The 21,843-nt window shown below is 38.5% G+C and overlaps 1 protein-coding gene across 1 annotated transcript in view; it reads right to left on the minus strand.

Annotated features, from left to right (window-relative positions):
- adamts18 (ADAM metallopeptidase with thrombospondin type 1 motif, 18) overlaps positions 1 to 21,364 on the minus strand; it is an 80,988-nt gene extending 59,624 nt beyond the window's left edge. Inside the window, exons 1-3 of the mRNA XM_079808585.1 lie at positions 21,074 to 21,364; positions 20,906 to 20,978; positions 19,468 to 19,787 (exon numbers count right to left, since the gene is read on the minus strand). Coding sequence (XP_079664711.1) covers positions 19,468 to 19,787; positions 20,906 to 20,978; positions 21,074 to 21,187 — 507 coding nt within the window. The 5' untranslated portion in view covers positions 21,188 to 21,364. The remainder of the gene's footprint in view (positions 1 to 19,467; positions 19,788 to 20,905; positions 20,979 to 21,073) is intronic.
- Between the last annotated feature and the right edge of the window lie 479 nt (positions 21,365 to 21,843).

The following is a 21,843-nucleotide window of genomic DNA, read 5'->3' on the forward strand; positions in this document are numbered from 1 at the left end:
GCATGAACACATGTTACAGTGCACCTCACAAACACAATCAAGCCTTCAAAAGAATGTGTTGTACCACCCCTTTAATTTGTGTTCTGAAGATGAATGAAAGTCTTACGGGTTTGGAACGACATGAGGAAGAGTAATTAATGACAGATTTTTTTTTTTTTAGGTGAACTAACCCTTGAAGCAAACATGTACTATACATTTAGGCCTCATTCTTTCTTTAGGTTTACATGATGAATCTTTTCATTGTATGTAATAGGATCCTGTGATTTCCGCAATGTGGAAAATCCTGAAGGAATCCCATCATAAAAATAGAATGTCACAGCAAAATTTGGATGAATACATCAAAAGTAGGCCAGTACACAAATCATGATATGAACTACCATCTGTTACTATTAAAGAGCACCTATCATGGAATTTTGAAATTAACCTTTCATGTAGTGTGTAACATAGATCTAAGTCAACAAAAACATCCTGCATAGTTTGAAATATGACCGTACACCGTATATATAGTTATTTTCTTTCAAAAGTAAGAGTCGACTCTGAGTCATTTTTAAGAATCGTTAGAAGACCGAAGCTTTTTCTCTGACTAGATGACGTCAACTTGTCAAGTTATTTGAATACGATACGCCCACTTATTGCGCTCCAAGACGCCAGTGAAAACTAGAAAACATCATGGCCACGAGACGCTGTGTTCTGAAGTGCGACTCAAAAGCAAACTTCTCATCTGCCCAAGGATGAGCATTTGAAGACTAAGTGGCTTGAAGACAAACCATACATCGTCGCGATTGAGTGTTTATTAGTCGTCAAATGTATGTTTCGCGATCTCAGGAAGCTTTTATTATGGACTTCTATTATGGCACATGGTATCTTCTTCGTCTGTCTGTACATGGACTACATGTGCACAGAGCGCCCTCCGGCTGCCAGTATAAATTGAAAACAACACATAAGAGACTCAATCGCTCATGATTAGGCTATATCTGCGCATTTTGAGGAAGTATTGAATAAAAAATACTCCTCTGTTTAGAAATTTGACACAGACATATGAGAATCTATCAATATGTCTCCTCATCTGCACACTTTTGAACTAAAAGCCCTGAGGGATGTTGATTTGTCGCGAGTCTTCGTGAGGAGAATAGAGGAGTTTTTTTTATGAATGAGATCAGCTGAGGCTCATATTACAATCAAAAGGTACAGACGCGGTTTTCATATTCATAACTCCTGACACATATTAACAAATTACTGTCACTATAAGACTTTGATGGGCGTTCCGTTTCCGAAAATATCTGCACAGACTATACCAATCACAACTGACTGGGTCATCGGACCAATCACCGCAGATTAGCGTCACGTAAAGGCAGGGTTTTGAAAAGTGAATCACTAAAGGAATCATTTGAGAATCGCTGTCAAAACAGGTAAAAATAAATGCATATTATAAGAAAACTAAAGTCTTTTTTGTCATTGCATGCATGCAAAACTGTTGTTGGGGACTTCTAAAACAATATTTGGAACATTTTAAATGCCATGATAGGTGCTAATTAAATAAGAAGTCTGCATATTCTGCGAGTGAACTTGAAGAAAGTATGACAGAAATATTGTATTATTGTACAGTAGAATGTAATTCTCAAAGTAATGATAATATTAATAATATAGTTTATTAAAATTGTATTGAAGGAATATCACATAATCTTTGTTTTTGTTCAAAATTAATTTGGTTACATTTTAAAATATTCATTAAATTAATTGATTCATTATTCATTAAAACACAGAATAATTTTAAATATTAAAAAAAAAAAAAAATGAATTAAAATGAATCTTATTGTAAAGTGTTACCAAATAAATTAATAATAATATTAACATTAAACTAACCAACTAACTCAATTCCATTCAAATAAAAATATTACAATTTTATTTAAATAATTAAATAATAGATTAAAATAATAAATTAATGGCAAAGTATTAATCTAATTGATTAAAATAAATTAAATAAATTAAAATTAAATCTAACAGTACAATACTAGTGTGTAAAAAGTTATGATGTAATATAATAGAAACTAAATATTTTCCCATTATTTATCCAAATAATATTTTCATATTTATAATATTATTTTTTCACAGTATTAATGTCTTTCTACATGAAAATATATAATAATATTATTATTAATAATAATACATTTTCAACTTAAATTCTTTTTTTTCTGTTGCTGTTATTGTATAAAAATATCACACTATTGCAATCATGCTGTTTGTCCAAATATGAATAATATGATTAGATTTTATTTACATTAGGTCCTTTAGGTTACAGGATGCTTTCTTGAATAAAGTTGTGTTCTTTAGGTTTATACACTGTAAGTACAGCACACAATACATTTGTTTAATGACGTGTGAAATTTTTTTTTTTAATCAATGACTGGTTTACTGCTCTTGCAGACAGTCTAGAGTGGAGTAAAAGATAAAATAGGTGTTTCTCTATTGTTTTTTTGTTTTTGTTTTTGTCTCTATCCTGTTCAATATTTGCATATATACTCTGTATATGGTAATTTGAATATGAACACAAAGTTATTATTAATTCAGCACAATGACTATACTGAGCACCCCCTGACAGGTCTGGCTTTGCTAAGTGGGAAGTGTTGCAGTTGTAAAATAGGTCATAGTCCTCCAGTCATCAGTTCCAGGACCATACAGTCTGGCAGAGCCATTATTACCAGAGAGACAAACTTCTGAGAAGGCAGATTATTGTGAGCAGTGAGAGGAATATTTTACCAGCATAGCCACAAAGATATAATAAACAAACTGTGCTAAAGATGAGCCACTCTGTCCTGTCAGTTTGGCTTGGGGATGAATTAAATACTGAATGGTTTCTTAAATACTGGCTACATGACACAAATTCGAAGATAATATTTAGAGACCTGTGGTGTCGTAAAGAGACCATATGTCACGGGAAAGCGCATCTTCCTGAATGACTTGAGCTGCTCTCATCACCGAGCTGAGGTCATCTCCCCTCTTTAAGACTAGATCTTTAACCTCTGTCTCCCAAACTGCTATAACTCACACATTCCGTCTGGCTTTGGAATTCTACCTAATCCCACCCTCCATGAACAGGCAAATCCTTGCAGAATAGCCGTGCATTCAGTCACTGATCTAACCCCCTTGCGTTCTTCATGCCCCTGTGTGTTTGATCCTGCATGCCCTGACCCCTCCCGTCTCGCAGGTGGCAAAGTAAACACAGGCCACTCCCAGGGCTGAGGCGGTGTCCGCAAAAGCCCATGCTGTGAAAACAGTGGTAGACCGTGGCAGGCTGCCGCAATGATCTGGGGCATCTGCTCCCACCATTAAACACAGGGCAACAAGGGCATTCATCGCTCTCCAGCCGTGCTGACCTCTCCAATGGTTTTCTTCCACTAGCTGAAGGCAACAAAACTGAGTCGACTGATGTGAGATGTTAGTTTTTACCAACATCTACAAACGCGATCTCAGGAAATAGGAAGAACTCAATTAGTGATCAGTTAATTGCAGAAACTTTGCAATGCATTTAATTTTGAATATTAAAAAAACAGTGTCTATTCACATCAAGTGCAAATAGCGTGTCTTGTTGGCAAGTGCTATTCGCACTAGCTCCGCCTAACAATGACTGGTTGGGCCAAATAAGATTAAAAAAACTGCTTATTTCAATGTCTTCAGTGGTGCAATCAGTAAAGCATATGGCTTAAGGATCTTGTTTTTGACGTGATCAACCCAGGTTCGAATTTTTGCAGAGTTCGCTCTTATCCCTTTTCTCATCACAAATCACATCGGAAAGGCATTTACTTTCAATAAAAAGTAAGAAAATGTTCTAAATGTGGAAATAAAGTGACTAACGAAATGTTTAATAATAATAAAAGCATTTATTGGGTAGGGTTTGGGATAGGTGTAGGGAGGACTTTTATTGTCATATTACGGTGGCATCCATTTAATAATTTTAATGAATATAATAATTTATACTCTATGTTATTATTGCATCCTGTTAATGTACAACAATACTGAGGTGCAAATGGTATGTATCTGTCAAAATAAAGTATAAATAGCATCTAATTACTATTTACACATATTGCAAATAACTACTTTTACATGGTGTAAATAGAATATATCACTATTTTCACTTAGTATGTTATTTCACTTAGTAAATAGCATCTACAGCTATTTGCACTTAGTGTAAATATCATCTATCGCTAAGAAAATATGTTAATTTCACTTAGTGTAAATAGAATCTATCGCTATTTGCACTTAGCCGCTGCCTAAAAATATGTATTTTTATATTTGCCATAAATAATATTGATGTTAAAGTGATAGTTCACCCAAAAATGAAATATTATAAACATTATAAATTATAAACATTGATCAGCAAACATACATAGATCCCTCAAACATGGTAAGCAGAAGCTCAATTGTACTTGCTTGATGTGCAAGAACGAACCTTGTTGGTTCTGCCGGAAGCTCAAATGTGCTGGCGTGACACGTGAGAATTATCCTGATTCGTTCCCACATGTCAAGCAAGATGTGTGCTCACTCTAAAAAAAAAGGCTCGTAATCATAGGGGAACCTTTTTTAGTGCTATATAGCACCAATTTTGGTGCTTCAGTGGTTCTTCAGCGGTTCTTCAGAGGTGCTATATAGCACCTTAGTCAAAGAACCGGTGAAGAACCTCTGAAGAACCGCTGAAGAACCTCTGAAGAACCGCTGAAGAACCACTGAAGCACCAAAATTGGTGCTATATAGCACTAAAAAAGGTTCCCCTATGATTACGAGCCAAGAACCATTTTTGGTGCAATATAGAACCTTTTTTTTTTTAGAGTGTACGTTCATTTATATTTTAGAATGCTTTGAAGCATCAAGACTTTTGGGTGAATAGACTTTCAATGGAGGGACAGAAATCTATCAGATTTCATTAAAAATATCTTCATTTGTGTTCCGAAGATGAATGAATGTCTTATAGGTTTGAAACAAATGATGACAGAGTTTTCATTTCCTGGGTGAACTAACCCCTTAAAGGGGACTTATCATGAAAATCTGACTTTTTCCGTGTTTAAGTGCTATAATCGGTTCCCTGGTGCATCTACCAACCCAGAAAACGTGAAAAAGGACAATCCAGTAACTTTGTTTTGGTAAGCCTCTCTCTGCAAGCCCTTGAAAAAAAAACGAGCCGCTCAGAATTCTCTTCCCTTCTGACATAGGAAGGGGATCTTATTATAATATTACTGCCCTTTAATCTGCATGTTTCCACCCACAGCACCACTATTTTGTTTTTGCAAGTGACAACGGTGAACAAGACCCATGTGTGTATTTGACCGTTTAAACACAACAAAAAAATCTGAAAGAGAAGTTACTCACGAGACTTGACATCTGACAGCCAGTTGTCTGTGCAAAAATAAGTGCAAAATGTAACCAGAAAACAATCCATTAGAATTTTTAACTAATATAGCTTTAACAAATTTGTTTGCCCATATAATCTTAAGATATTTAGGTTAAGCTTATTTGGCCAGCTGTCAACTGATGAGGGGCTCGATGAAGTAGTTTCAACTCGAGCTCTGATATACCCCCATGGTGACTAAATGATTATGTAGGGCAAGGTACCTAAGATAAAAGTGGAGTTTGGGGAGGTGGTGGGATGCTGGAACATCTGAGACAGAGGAGAGGTAAGCAGCTGTTTATATACTCTGGCTGTTGATTGGGCGATTGGGCTCGCTCCTCCCTAAATTATGTTTGGAACTTCACTTAAAACACGTGGAAATAATAAACTTTAATGATGAATGAAGAACCATGATATCTGTGAGAGTGATCACGATATAGATGACAATCAAAACCAAGCAGATGCCTTATTAGTATTTGGCAGAGAATCCGATCAAGGCAGGAACTGTGTAGAAAGGGGGCGGCACACACCAGCTCATTTGCATTTAAAGACACATGCACGAAAACAGCCTGTTCTTGACTGTAGTCAGAAATGGGTATTTACGACATGGATTTATAAATGATATGCGAGGTATTTTAAGCTGAAACTTCACAGACACATTCTGGGGACACCTGAGACTTAAAGGGGTACTTCAGCACTGGGAAAATGAATGTGTATTTAAACTGGGTCATTTATGTAGAAGAAATGTGAAATTATTTTTGAATTTGGTGCCTTCTAGACTGAGAAAAGACAGAAAATTATTTTTTGTCTCATGTGGATGAAAGACAACAACTCCCAGAATGCACTTGCTTCGCTGCCCAACGAGGCCACTCCCAAGTCCCGGGTAGTTATCACTTGCCCAACATTCCACCGGCTCCACCGTCGTTTTGATATTCATAGTAATACAATTATTTTGTTCAGTTAGATAATAAACACTACAATTAAAAACTGAACGTGTCTTTTCAATAACGTGTGAGTGAGCCGAACGAAAGTCAAGACACAAATGCAGCAGGAGTCAGATTTCATTCATCACGAAAGCTGAGCTGAGCAGAGCAGAGCTGAGGTAAGCGTGGTAGTCATTCACGACGCATGTCCAGTGTGGCGCGTTGTCAGATCATGCCTATGGAAGCTTAACTTCCATAGGAATTCATTGAAAAGTTGAAACACTCACTTTGCTCCACACCGCTCCGTTATTAATGCCCGATCCGAGCGGCCGTGCGCATTTACATTCTGTGAGTGAGATCCCTCCTCTGTGGGCGGGTTGAAAACATGTGGAACTAGCTCCTTCTACTGGCTGTAGTCTTTAGCCTCTGGCCAAAAAATCCTCCAATGACGCAAAATGATGATATTTGCGTCGTCAGAGGATTTTTCCAGAAATAAAATGCATAATTCTCTCGTCTCAGGGGGATATGAGGGGGGAAAGTACCATAATTCAAATATACTACCGGGTTTCTACTGATACAAAGCTTAATGCTAAATCGCTGAAGTAACCCTTTATATTACATCTTGTAAAAATGGGCGTAAATGGGCACCCTTTACGTTTTCTTTATTCTTTGTTTATGTTTTCCTTTGTTTACGTTTTCCTACGTAGCCCCATATATGAAATGCCAGTGGGGACAAGATAGTGTGGCCACTTTAGCTGAAATATTTTTTCTTAAATGCAAAACATTACTGATTTTTGTATGGCATAACAATGGACAAAATCAATGAATGTAAAAATGTCTGTAGCAATGCAGCACTCTCTCACACAGGCTCCAGGCCAGCAGGACATCCTTAGTGCTGAGCACTCTGATTATAATAATCATTAAAATGTGGAATCAAACATATACACCTACAAGTAAAAATTTAATGCACACTGTGGAGCACAACCATATTGGATGTAAAAGTGCATTCGACTGACCCTGTTCTCATCCACACTGCCCATGTGTGTGAGTTTCATCTGATTGATGTAGGAGTCATATTGTGCACCACTGTAAAATTGAAATCTGCATTCAAGCATTAAGAACATCAAATGTACATACAGACTATACACAAGACACCAGCTAACGTCTGGCACATACAAATCTACCAAAGAAGGGCAGCATGTAATTTGCTTTCTTTAAATAACAGGGTTAAGATTCTTTTTTGATGATAATAGGGCAGAATCACCCTATTATTAGTGTATTGGAATTACAGTGTAGTTTTGCATTAAAACTTTACTCACAACCAGAAAGCCATTGATCCACGTTCTGTGCAAATTATGAAACACTACTTTTAAAAATAACTGGACAACTCCAGACACTGTGATGTGGGTTTTCATTTTAAACCACACTTACAGAAGAAAAAAATTTTTACAATTTCTTTTCACTAATTTCCACTTGCTTTCAGAGTGGGGATTATTCACTTCATAAACTGGCATTTTCAGAAAAGCTGGCAGATTTCAATTCTTTGAGATGAGCTTCCTGCAGTGAAACCCTTCCCGTACACGGCATCCCGCAAGCATGTGTTTAACCAACATCCTCTACAAGTGCCCCGCAGTCCATTTAATTATCACACATGTATTCCATTTGTTTTTGTTTTAGAGACATAACAAACTTTACTGTCAAATATCTTACAACTTAGTCCAGCAGTTAGCAGATGGAGGTGCTTTGCTTCGATAATGGGGGTAAATGGATTCCATCTGGGACCATCAGTTTTTGGCCATTATGTCTGACGGGATGCAGAAAGAAAGGAGCTGGCTGAAGACATGAGAGAGGAAACTAACTGAAGAACTGCAGGGATCCTATTATCACAACATAAATCTTTTTTTCTCGCTTTCTTGTCTTTCTTTTTGTCAAATTTCATTAAAAAAAAAAGGTAATTAAGATCAGTATTCCGGTTCAGTATTCAGATCTGAGGCTATTGAACAGGGTTTCCCAAACTGGGGTTCATGAGTTGATTAAATTAAATCATAAAACATTTTAAATAATTAATGAATTGATTATTTTAATCAATACATTTCAAAATAAAGTACTATAAAATGTGTTTTTAATTCGTTTAAGCTACATGTCATGTGACCAACTGTGAATGTGTTGTTAAATTATTGAAATATTCACTCAAAATCTCAGGGAGTACTTCAAGTAAATATTTTAGGTCAAATGGGTTTGGCAGACAAAAAAAAACGTTTGGGAATTTCTGCTGTAGAAGATATTACTGAGCTCCAATGTGTCTTAATGTAATAATGTGTGACAGGTGATCACATAATTACACAAGTGCCTAACTACAGCCTTCTCCAAAAACCACCTGACTACTTAAAGCCTATTACACTCGAGGGATGGAAGGGAAGCACTCAACCACAGTCTCTTCTTCTCTTCTTCAAGAAACACTTGTAAGAGATGTAGATTAGAGGGCCACTGTCTGCTGCCAGATAAACATGTTTCATTTTCACAGTGAACAGAAACCATGAGAGCTCTTTTAAATTTCACTCCCCTCATTGAGCCCCCTCATTTTCACATATTTCAAAGGAATATCAGAGGTTGGGAATTAACTAATAAACCACGATCCTCAAAAGTAATACTCTATGGATGATTTAACCACAGGGATTGTCTATTTTATGTGGTTTCATGAGATCTGTCTTTGACTACATAACTAGTGAGTCTTCAGTGCAAGTATGAGGAATAATTTATTGCCTGTCTCTGTGATTCTGTGAAACGTAATTAGCATCTCTTTGTGTAAACCTTGAGTGTTTTTAAAGCCTCCAACCATGGTATTATAATCTAGATGAGTAAGTGCTTACATGCTGTTAAAGGCTGGAAGGGAGCAGTGAGAAACCCAAAGCTGCTTATTACCCAGCTTTAAAACACATCTGCATTCCACTGCTGGGTAACATCTGACCAGAGCATCAACTCTACTTGCTACAGAGGGGTGAGAGTGTGTGTTTGTGTGCTCAGAAAAATAATGGTCACTTGAGGGGCATTTGCATATTGGAGATCTACACAAATTCACAAACTCCACTTAACACTTTTTTTAACCCTAGAGTTAAATATACTTTTAACCCTGGTTTATGAAACACTGGGCTAGCATGGTTTTGCAGTGCTAAAATGTACAATAAATATTAGGGCTGAAATGATACATAAAATGGAATGACACGCTGTGCTCACGCAGGACATCAGCCCTGACTGGATCTCTTCCCAAATCATACCTAAACATTTTCGTCTAATTTGTTTTCATGGGTGACTGCACTTTTTAAATAACCATAAATTGCTCCATTTTCTACCGATTTTCAAACTGTTTGGTTTGTTATAAACGTCAGAGATGTAGTTATGACACTGCATACTTATGAAAAATTATTCATAATTTGTTCAAGCATCCATAATTATAGCCACGTTTGTAAGAAACCATTTGTAAATCCGTCAATCCATTTCAGTGAGATAAGAGTATATTTGTGTTCATGCAGATCACTCGCCATACATCAGGTACCACAGAACCCTGCCTGTGACAAGATGGCCGCCGGTGATGACGTTAGAGACTCCGTCGTAAGACATCTAGCCTTTATTATGTATATCTATGGTTATGCCACCTGGTGACTGTAAGTGACTGTTAAAAATGGATTTGTCAATTTAATCATTCATTCAAGAGATTCTCATTATGAATTTGGGAAGATGGTTGGCACACATTGCGTTCCCAAATGATTTTATGATCACACTAAGCCATATCACATTCTCACAACCTTGCATTGTCAAAATTGTCACACAAAAAAGAAAGTCGCCAGGCATCTGGCGAGTAACACAGTTTCAGTGCCAATTTTTACTTGAATTTGGCGCTTTGAATGGCTAACATGCTAAGGGTGTCCCACAGATGGCTCTGCGAGCTCATGCAGCGCTGTCAGTAGCAATCCATGCATGAAAAAAAAGAAATTAGTAATTAGTTAGTAATTGTTTAAGGCTAAAAATTTCAATCATACAATAACCGGCCAATCAGTCTGTTATCAGTTGTAGTGGTTGTTGTGGAATAACAGACCACTAGATGGTGCGATTGAAGAATCAGAATTGAGTATTGCAGGGAGCCGTGTAAAGATATAAATGAACGATGCATTGTTCTGCACTAAGCATGGACAAGTTATTGAAAGGACTGCCACTGCCAGGTAAATGTAAAGCAGACGATGAATCTACTTCAAACATCACAACTACCAAAACAATGTGTCTACACCAGATGCGAGCGGAGCAACCCTACATAAGAAAATAGAACCCATTGTAATCAGTGATGCTGTCTACACTGGAAGCGGCATGACGCGGCATGACAAATTTCTCACAGTAAACTGATGCCCTGTTTTATTTCGGATGTACTTAAAAGCCCGCACAACTTCTGACACAAAGGACAAATGGATTTGCAACGTTTGCTTTGCCACGTCCAGGGTAGACAGCTTCATCAAGCTGTTGCAACATGGCGCAATGCGACGACAACCATCGTGTCCAGTGTAGACATAGTGTTTAAAAGACAAGAAAATATAATGAGGCATATCTCGCCCTCAGATTCACCAATACTATGGTGGGTAATGAAAAGAGACCACAGTGTGCATTAAAATAGCTTCTGACAGTATGAAGCCGAAAAAGTTAGGATGCCCCTTCTTAACTTTATATCACAAACACAAAGAGAAGCCAAATGAAGTTGATTAGTTGTAGTACTTGTAGTTAATTACAATGTTTCAAATAAATCCTATGGGATTTTGCAAGTAAGGTTATGAGAGTGTCTTTATATGAGTGGGTGCATGGGGGGCTTGAAAATTATTTACTCTACAAAACGGGGCCCAGAGTTAATGTTACACTGTTAAAAGCAAAAAAAACTCTGCAAAGTGAAATTTATATTTTCAATACTTAAAATATATATATTTTTTCATATAGAGCTTCTTGTATTCTGTGCATTCTGTTTTCTGAAAAAGATACACACAACTTTATGTTTGGAGTGCATCTATGATGCCTTAAAAATCCTGCACACTGGGTTTTGGGACAGATCTTTCCAGCAACTTGTAGATCTGAATCTATAACAACAGGTAATAAACTGAATTTCTCCATAGACCTTAGTCAGGTTAGACCACATAATGCATTTTACAAGGTTGAAAACGGCTGTGAGGGATAGACTTGGAGTCTTTACAGTCGTACTGAACACTATACGGTATATGCCATAATGTTCTAAATTGACTCGGATAATTGTCTGCTGAAGGTTTTCTTTTTAGAAAGATGTTTTGTCCATTGAAAAAAAAACTGCATGTTGTTAAACTACAGTACAAAACACAATGTACTTCTATCTCTCGCAGGCTCATTTTAATGTGTGTCAAAAATTTCATATGGTGCCACACTGACTAAGATCTATTAAGCAAGCTTGAGCAAAATCACAATGAAAGCTGGTCTAGTGGGTAAACCTAAATAAACTAAACAAGAGAAGTGACTAAAAAGATGAAGCTGCTGCCCAAGCCTCAGAATATTGCACAGCTAAATTGTCAATGACAAAAAGGTGTCCTTTCACAACCCTATTAGATGCATGAGCTTGACTAACATAATTAAACCTCAATGGAGAAATGAGAATTTTAAAATGCCTGTCCCAAATGGTCCACGGCACAAGATATGGGATTCCTTATAATATTTATGGCTTCTTAGAGCTGGTGTGACAGCCACTTCACCACTGGCCATTAGTTTTAGGTCTTCAAGTGAGTGAGAACAAGAGCTATTACAGGAACAGCCTGCCTTTCCCCTTCCTTACTTTCTCCCAAAAGCCTCTCTCTCTCTCTCTCTCTCTCTCTCTCTGGCATCCCAAAGCAGCCTCTACATCACTGTCACCACACAGACCACCAGGGAATAGCCCCTGGCAACTCCTATAGTGCTAACATGGCATAACACCCCATGAATTATGAAAGGGGGAGTGGGGAACATTTGTAACTACAAAGAAGCCCAGCATATATTCACTCTGGTTTCAATTTGTCTGTCTGCCCTCCCAAAACTCAGACAAGTATAAATGTCCACCACGTCACCTGAGCATTATTGTCTCCCATGGTGCAGAGCATTTGACTCTCAGCTAGCAGACTCAGAGTGGTTAATACGAGGGACTGAGTCAAATAGTGGCAGGAAGAATCCCAGACTGGTCCCAGGCATGCCCCTGTAGAGATACTGTATGTGTAGGATATCGCTAAATACTTCATGATATGATACATCAACACATATGCTGTGTATCATAATTGTACTGCTATTTTAAACACATTATTGTAAACTGAACAAACAAGGAAGACTAACTAAGTAACAGCAGTCCAAGAGTTTCCAAACATTTGATGTAAAGGACCCCGTAATATGATGTACCCTTGAGAAAGACCCCTTTATATTTTAAGCCATATTTACTGTTGTTTTTATGCTTGGTTTGAAAGTGACTTTTGTGTGAGATGTGCTTTACATAGGGGTTGCACAGACTAGTTGACTTTAATGCTCTGCCATGACGCTTTAAGCTTGACGTCGACTAGTCGCTTATCATGGCCTATAGAGGGCGCAACAGGATAAGAAATCTACTAAAAAGTCCACTTTTTTACGCCCCGTTTCCAAATAGTTAAAATGACAAATAAATGCATACTCCGAGAGCGCTCCACAAGATATGTTTGATTATACCATCTGAATGCTTAAAACTGATCGGGAGAATGCACGTTCATGTAAGTTAAAGGATTAGTTCACTTTTAAATAAACTTTTGCTGATAATTTACTCACCCCCATGTCATCCAAGATGTCCATGTCTTTCTTTCTGCAGTCGAAAAGAGATTAAGATTTTTGATGAAAACATTCCAGGATTTTTCTCCATATAATGGACTTCAATGGGTTACAAACGGTTCAAGGTCCAAATGACAGTTTCAGTGCAGCTTCAAAGGGCTTTAAACGATACAAAACGATACCGGACGATGAATAAGGGTCTTATCTAGCGAAATGATCAGTTTCTGCGAGAAACCGAGCAGTATTTGTGCTATTATTTTACCTCTTATCAGACGAACGTGATCATCTCTGAGCTCAGCCATAACTTCCGCTAAGTGAGGTCAAAATACGAGCGTGGTCATAGATATATCAATCGTAGATGCCTCATTCTATTGATCCGTGCAAGCGCTAATGTGGTATCTACGTATACATCAGTCATTTGGACCTTGAACCGTTTGGAGCCCATTGAAGTCCATTATATGGAGAAAAGTCCTGGAATGTTTTCGTCAAAAATCTTAATCTCTTTTTGACACACCAAGCAGACACTCGACATCCGACGGCCAAGTAGCACGTCCGTTCTGCGTCTGCGTAAGAGTTAATAGCTTTCTGCTTTCCAGCTGGTGGCAGTAGTCTGTTTTCGTTATTCAAAGCGGGAAACCGGAAGAGCTACAGGGATACAAGCAAAGCACCTCATAATCTCGCTCACTACAGACGATCACTTCTGGGGTTTTTTTCTCGTGCACTGGTTTGCTAGCTGAACAGCCAATCTGAATGATCAGATGGCCCAACTGACCGACAAGCGCCAACGCCGATTCGACATGTTGAAAAATAGCCAACAAGGACCAACATCAGCTGACGGTGCGGAACACACCGAGAAAACTTAGTTGGCTGACTCACAAAAACTTGTCGTCTTGGTGTGTTCCAGGCTAAAGGTGAGCACGAGGCAACCCGTGTTTGAGTCTCGGCTCGAGGTTCAGGCTTATTTGTTTATTTATGACGTCATCAGCGACTAGTCTACTTCGACTCGACTTTCATCACATAAATGTCGTTCAACCCCTATGCTACACTATTGACAATAGACAATGGACCTTTTTTGCCCATCAAATTTCACTTTGAACACACTTTTATACCATGTGAGGAAACGCAACTGTAAATGTGATACTATAAAATCTTTTTTTACTAGATTAAATATTGAAAAATTTTCATTTCTGCTGTCGTTGTTCTAAAGCTATGAGAAAAATGTTATCTGAAAAATATATGTACCGCTGGATGTATAAACTCTTTTATACATTGCAACTATGAACTTTCTTGCTAGATGTTTTTACAAAAATACATGCAGATTTATTTTTATTTGTCGTGTTAAAACTATGGCTCTAACCAGAACAATCATGATTAATCTCTTAAATTTACATATTTGGATTAAAAAATATATATTTTTCAAAACATTTTTTTTTTTTTTTCTGAAATGTAGCTCTAAATAACCCTTAATGGGCCCGGACTACCGTTTGAAAACCTCTAATTTACATGACCTGCATGAATTTTACAAGTATTGATTATTGAAAAAAAAATGACACAGGGTTTTTTACATTTTTATAAATAATCGTGATCAAAAGAATCACAGAATCTTGATATATAATTATAATGGCACTGCCCAAATGTTCCAATGCATCAACATTTAATTATGATGGCCGAAAAAGGGGCTTAAACTGGGAGGCCCCAAACAGCAGAATCCATAAGTATCAATCATGACAAAAAACATGTCTGATGGAAACTCCATTGCATTTTCTCACAATTTCCTGAGTCAGACAAGCACTACAGATCTGCTCTTGGAGTCTGTATATGGTAATTCCCAGCCTCTCTCTTCCATTGATGTTTGAATGCCCCGGTGCTCTACTCTCACTGCAGTGTATCCAAGCTTTGAGCGCACTGACAGCTTGCCTCCTTTCCAGTCAGAGTGAATTAGCATCACAACTGTCCCTAAGTGCAATCCCACACGTTAGCGCATCAGCTTGAACCAGCAGGTCTGGTACTGAATAAACACAGCTGAAGTGCTTCAGCAGCAATTCACACACATACACACCTCACACATTCACAGACCGTCTAGCACCCACAAGGTTGGACTATTGGTCGGGCTGTCCATAAAAGATAAAAGAACACTTTGCCATCCAAAAAGACTTCATGAAACACCCCCAGTTAAAAGAAACAGGCTTCCCACAGGTTATCTCTCTCTCTGTCTTAGGGTGTCTAAGACAGAGAGAGAGAGAGAACCTGTGGGAAACCTGTTTAGCAAAAATGACTAACACCTCATAAAATTTGTATAAACTGCATAATTGATTCAGTTTTCCATTTGTTTTACTCGTTATGTCACATCAAATCAATACATTTATGAAGGCTTAACATTAATTTGGTTAATTCAATATGAGTAACAGATCATTTTAAATAGGTGTGCTTGAATAAGTTATTCATATAACTTGGGACTTTGGAAAGATCATGTCTGAGTTCAGCAAAAGCTGAAGGGCAAATCTAGTGAGTCCCCTGCCTTACAAAGACCTGCTTGCAAACCATTCAAAAGACTAGGAGGATAATTAACTATACTCAGTTGTCTGCTTGATAGACTCTGAAAAACCCTCCCTGCCTATATTCACATTTCTGGCCTTACCATGAAAAGTTTTGGTTAATCTCTAAATGAGAGCTATAGAGAGAACATGAAGCAGAACACACAAAGTTTGGGGGTCGGTAAGATTTTTAAATGTTTTTGAAAGAAGTCTCTATGTGCTCAACAAGGTTGCCTTTATTTGACAAAAAAAATTCAGTTAAAAGAATAATATTGTGAAATATTACTACAAGTTAACAGTTTTCTATTTTAAAATGATGGCAAATCTGAATTTTCAGCTGCATTACTCCAGTCTTTAGTGTCACATGATCCTTCAGAAATCATTCTAATATGCTGAATAACTGCTCAAGAAACATTTCTTATTATTATCCATGTTAAAAAAAAGTTGTGCATATACATAAAGTGTACACTAAATGGAAACAAAGATAAAGAGTGAATAAAGCTAAGGATGTCCTTGATTCAGAATACCAAACAGCTAGCAAAACATCAGCAAATAGCATCTCTATCAAGTTGGACATCATGAAAAAGGGGAAGTTTTCCATCCATGTATGTTGACTGAGATAAGTGATTGATTCACATTGTCAACATATGTAACCTAAGGCTATTTATTCAACCTATTGTTTTCCTACCCAGCAGCGCTTCCTAACATGTTAATTATTAGCAAACAATGGTGCCAATTAACATAAACAGATAAAGAACATGTCTGCTGTCTCATTATCTGCTTTAAAAACTTGATCTGACAGGTGTCAAACAAATCATAACAACTAAATATAGCAGCACTGTCAGAATAGTTCATCCATCAATAATCCAAGTTGAACAGTATTACGAAAGATCTCTATGTCTTTCATTGTGTTACTTGATCTATTTCTGGACAGCATGGCCGGGCCAGTCAAAACACGTCTAGAAAGCAAAATCAGCCAATTCAAAGGGGGATGGGCTTGAACCTGCCACCAGCCATATGGAACAGTGACCCAGGGAAGACCCGAGGATGTGGATTTGTCTATGCCTAGGCTGGAAAAGCAACTCTGAACTTGCAAAACCATGTGACCCTGAAGCTTGATCTGGTGGAAGTTCTGACCTCTGAACAAGAAGTAGCAGAACGCCACTTCAGAAGCTCCACCTGCTAATCCGCTTTTACAAACTGAAGCAGCTTGCACTGCGGGACTGGCATTCATATGCCATCTTGGATGCAGCCCATCTAGAAGATTTTGAACCAAGCTAGAAACAGCACACATGACTAAACTAATCCACAAATCAACTAGCATTTTATTACTAGGATGATGTGTGTTGTTTAAGGTTGGATGGAAGATGTTTGATCATGCCGTTAAATCTGAGGCCACACAATCCATTTGAAGCAAGTGATAACAGCAATTGAAGAGCGCTCCGTAATTAAAAACTTTAAAAGAAGCAGGATTTAGTGAGTAAATCCCTCTGTTCCTGATTTAAAGGCCGGGACCGCCTGTTCTTCATTTAACAACAGAATCCCTGTCCATCTGCTACGTTATGCACTGTTTAACAGCAAGCAAGAGGACTAGCACAAGCAAATCAGGCTTTCATCAACTCAGTAACCTAATGAACGGCATTACCTCTGAATGTTTCGACTGTGGGGGTTCTCATCCAGATAAGCATTGATTTTACTTTTGGACTGGCATTCTCGCCACACAAAACCTCTCTTCCTCTAAGCAACTGCCTCCTCAGCCTTTCACAGCGCAAGGGGTTGCTGCGGATCAGCAGAGAGATGAATGGTTTCTCATTTGTACTTAATCCAAAGCTCCTCATCATGCGGAGATGACATGGAAGGGTTAAAGTCCTCTGTGACTCGTTCTTTTTCAATCCAACAAAGAAAGTGAGAGTGAAAGAGGCAGAGTGACAGAGTGAGAGACCCCTTTTTTCTCAGACATTTCCTTTTTCTTCTGTACATTTAAGCACAAAATCCGAAGGGACACACAGGTCTTGTTTGGCGTCCTGTATATCTGAAATAGGGGCACCTTTAAGACCACCTTGAGCTCAGGCCATCATTCAAAAAAAGAGCTTCAAAAGAAGGGGGGAGTAGATCAAAGAGTCCCTGCAGTCTATTCAGATGCAATTGCTCCCAAATCACATTGTGTTGTCACACAGTTTTAAAAGAATGGGTCACTGCTGTTTTATAGTGGAGAAGCTAGCACTAATGAAAAGGACAATGCAAAGATTAGCGCTGCCAGCCATGCGCCTGAAACCTCACTCTGTCTTTAATTGTAGAGAACAAGGGAGACAGGAAAGCAGGGCAAACACAGAACAAAAGAGCAGGGAGTGGAGGCAGAGTCCGTCAGCAGAACTCTGGGGATGATTTTACAGTAGCCCACTACCCAAGGTGAGACGTGATCCTCACTGAAGGCAAACATAAAGACCCAAGATGTGTCAAGCAAAAGTCAGTGCTCCATCCCACACAAGTCATTTCTCTACTTTGGTTTACTTCATACTTCAATGCTTCAGTGAACCTGTTTTACTAAGCTCTTCATGCACACTATATACTACACTATACGTATACCGTAACTCAAACATGTTTGCAAACATGCTACTTGACATTGGCAGCTACTTGAAACATGTCCTTGTGTTAATAAGTAAAGCAGTGGAACAGCACATATGACCTTTATTACACAAATTAGTGAGCTATATCCGTAGTCAACAGATTCAAGATGCATTCAGTAGTTTCGTGCTAAAGTTTTTTGCTGTGAAAAAAAAATCTTAATTAGACAATGGAACACACTTATTATCAACCGGGATCATGGTAGAATCAGTACCTATACAGCCGAAGAGGCAAAAAGGTCTAAAGCCAGGAGACAGAAAGACTAACAAAGACAAAAAACAAACGTAAACATTTGATGCTCAAGTTACTTCTTTTGTTAAACAGGTGAGCGAATTCATCACTGTGTAGAATGCTCTCTTAAACTCACTAGTATAAGGGTATTTTTACACAGCAGCGACGTACTAAAAACAGACGACAACGTTGTCAAAGTGATCCCTATTCACACAAAAATGGCAAAAAAAGGTTGTATTATGTATGCTAGGCCAGTAGTTGGAGATGTCACTTTGTCAAGGAACAGCATGTGAACACGTAATACACATGTGTGAATAAACATGCGCATGACGTCACCATATGCACGTTTTTGTTGTTTACATGGAGACGGTAAGAGCACCGTTTTCAAAACCTAGCACTTTTCAACCCATTTTCAAGAGCTTATGTTTTTAGGCCCCCAAAACGCCATTGTCGTTTAAATGAACGGCCATAAAAAGTTTTCCGTTTTGAGTTGAAAACTGTACCGTGTAATTGACAAAACTGAGATCATGCTGATCCATGTCAGTAGATGGCAATGCAGTGTCTAAGTATGCACAAGACACAAAGCTTGTTAGAAACTTAATTATTAAGGTATGTTTTGGCCAAATTCAAAGGTAGCTCTGCAAAATAATCCCAGAGGACCACTGAACCAAAAAAAGAAAGATGGTGGACATAGCAGAAGAAATTTTAATACTTTCAATTAATTTCAAACTGAATATTTTTACCAACACATTTTTGGGTGACGTGTTCAGAAATGTTTGAGCACAGAAGTTGCTGCCCATGTAGTGCATTTCAAACCAGTCACTTATGAGGTTCCATTTCAGTTAGGAAGACTCCATAGGTTGCCTCAAAGCTTCCTATGAAACTAGTAGACATTGATGTGGCTCATTAAGTTTTGGAGTCAGTGAATCTATGAGTGAGTGTAAAAGGAGACACTTACCAGACCTGTGCAGGTGGATATAGCCACAGAGGATTCAGAATGGTTTCGTATGGAACCCTGATAGAGACAGTTATGAATAGAAGGGTCAAGGGTCGCTGTGTTGATGCCCTCTGCACCCAGTGTCTGTATGGTAAACCCCTCTGCCAGCACATGGGACGGCTGCAGGTCTAAATGCAATTCCTTGCCAAATGCAGAGACCTGATAGTGCAGCGAACCGCCAGCTTCTGACAGGGACCTCCTGTTCCGTTCATGTCTTGACACATAATGGGAAATGTAGCCTCCAAGTGAGTCCACTTGCACTGGTGTGGCAAAATCGTAATCTGGGAGTGGGACAAACACAGTTTAAGTTATCTGACTCAATATCAATCAATCATCAGTTAATTATTGCATTAGTCTTACTAATATAACGTAACATTGTAATGTCAGCAACGGTTTTCTGTCCATCAGGAATTAGGACAGTTTCCATGGTTCCATGTCTATTGTCTTTGTGGTTACACTCCTAAAAGCTGACTATTTTACCAGATATACACTTTTAAAAGTCTTTCTCTTCCAGGAAAATGAAAGCAAAAATACAGATGAATCATCCTGCACTGCACAGACTTATGTCCAATGAAATGGTCTGTAATGATTTTGTCACTCCCCATAATACCACCTGCCAAAGACAAGCAATTCCAATGGTAATTCATTTTTATTATTAGCATATACTTTAATAGGGATAAGCCCTATTATATGTCCCACCAAAACGCTCTTTGTTAATACAAAATGCAAAACAGGAAAAAAAACTGCACTTATCAATGTCATGGGATCTTGTCAATACTTGTTGGCTTATTTACTTTCACTATCTGGTCTAACATATCCATTAAATAAAACCTCCTGACTTTATCTGTATATCACTCTTTACACTTTGATGTTGCTATACATACGTCTCATATTTCTGCATTGTGAGCTTTACAAGCATTTCAATGCCATTTGTAGCCTGGGCAAGCTGTGAAAATGACTTATATTTCATGTAGCCACAATTTATATACAAAACTAATGTCAAGCATTTAGCTAAGCATAATCTCGCGAGGAAGTGTTTCCAAACTTTCCACTAGTAGTGTAAATATGAATGAAAAAAGACAAACTCTCTATGACTGGCTAGTACGCGGCAGATATGAGATGAGGGAATCCCTTAATACAACAGCCTACGCGTGTTAGCGCACGACCGCCGGCACAGGAAACTCGTATATTGGGAGTATATTAGTTGTAAACCCTATAATTCCCCGAATATATGTATCAAGCTTCGGCGTATTGATAAATTTATCTGTACAGGTATACCGGACAGGTAAGGATTTTTGGTTCAACCAGAGCGCGAGAGCGCAAGAGCGCCATCGGCATCAATCATTGCCTTGTCATCATTAAGAATTGAAATACAATTGCAGTGCGTAAAGACACGAACCTTGATAGAGGCCGCCGGTGTCGCCGGTAAATGACACCGATGTCACAGAGTGGAAGCAACAGAACTGCAGAGCCTGCAAAAGCGCAAACAGCTCACCACAATTAACTTGCTAAATGACAATGAGTACAGTATATGTAATAAATAATTAATTATGAGTGTGTCACCTGCCTTAATAAAGTTCCCAAACGACACAGTCGCCAGTAATCTTACAGATGTGCTGTTCACCAGAGGGATTTGTAAACTCCAGAGCAAAAGGAAAAGGCAATCCATGTTGGCATGCATGCACCTTAACTGTTACCTCTTCAAAAACGGGCAAAGGAACGATCCGCAAATCCATGCAATGCAATTTAGAGACATTGCTGATTGTTCAAACTGCCCTGTTTTTGTCGTTTCTCAAGTAAAATCCACCGGTTCCATTTGGGTAATGCGCACCGCCTCTGTTTGCGAGCGCAGGTACACAGAGAACTGCTGACTGCTGAGCGGTGACAGTCGGCGGGTGTGTGTGTGCGCGCGCGCACGCGTATGTGTGTGTGTGTGTGTGTGTGTGTGTGTGTGTGTGTGTGTGTGTGTGTGTGTGTGTGTATAACGGCAATAGTTGCAGTTGATGGGGAAAGGGTTGGGGTTTAAATTTCCACCAATCAGCGACGACCATCTGCGAGCGATTCGGTGCATTAGCGTTCCTCACTGTCCGACCGTCCATAAAAAGAGCAGAGAGTTTATTGAAATGGGAAGCATGTTCGTAGCACTCCCTCTAAATGAACGGTCCGAGCAAGTAAACACACGCTGTCAAAAGAGTTGATGTGTTTAATGTGAAACTGAAGAGTTGTGAATGGGCTGCGGGATGATTTATGATAGTGTAGCCTACTGTACTGTATAATGAAGCGCTTTCACGTCAGGTCTTGTTCCTAAAACTGTACTGTCATCTGTTCTGCAAGAGC

This window comes from Gobio gobio (assembly GCF_949357685.1).
Source record: "Gobio gobio genome assembly, chromosome: 2".
NCBI lineage: Eukaryota > Metazoa > Chordata > Actinopteri > Cypriniformes > Gobionidae > Gobio > Gobio gobio.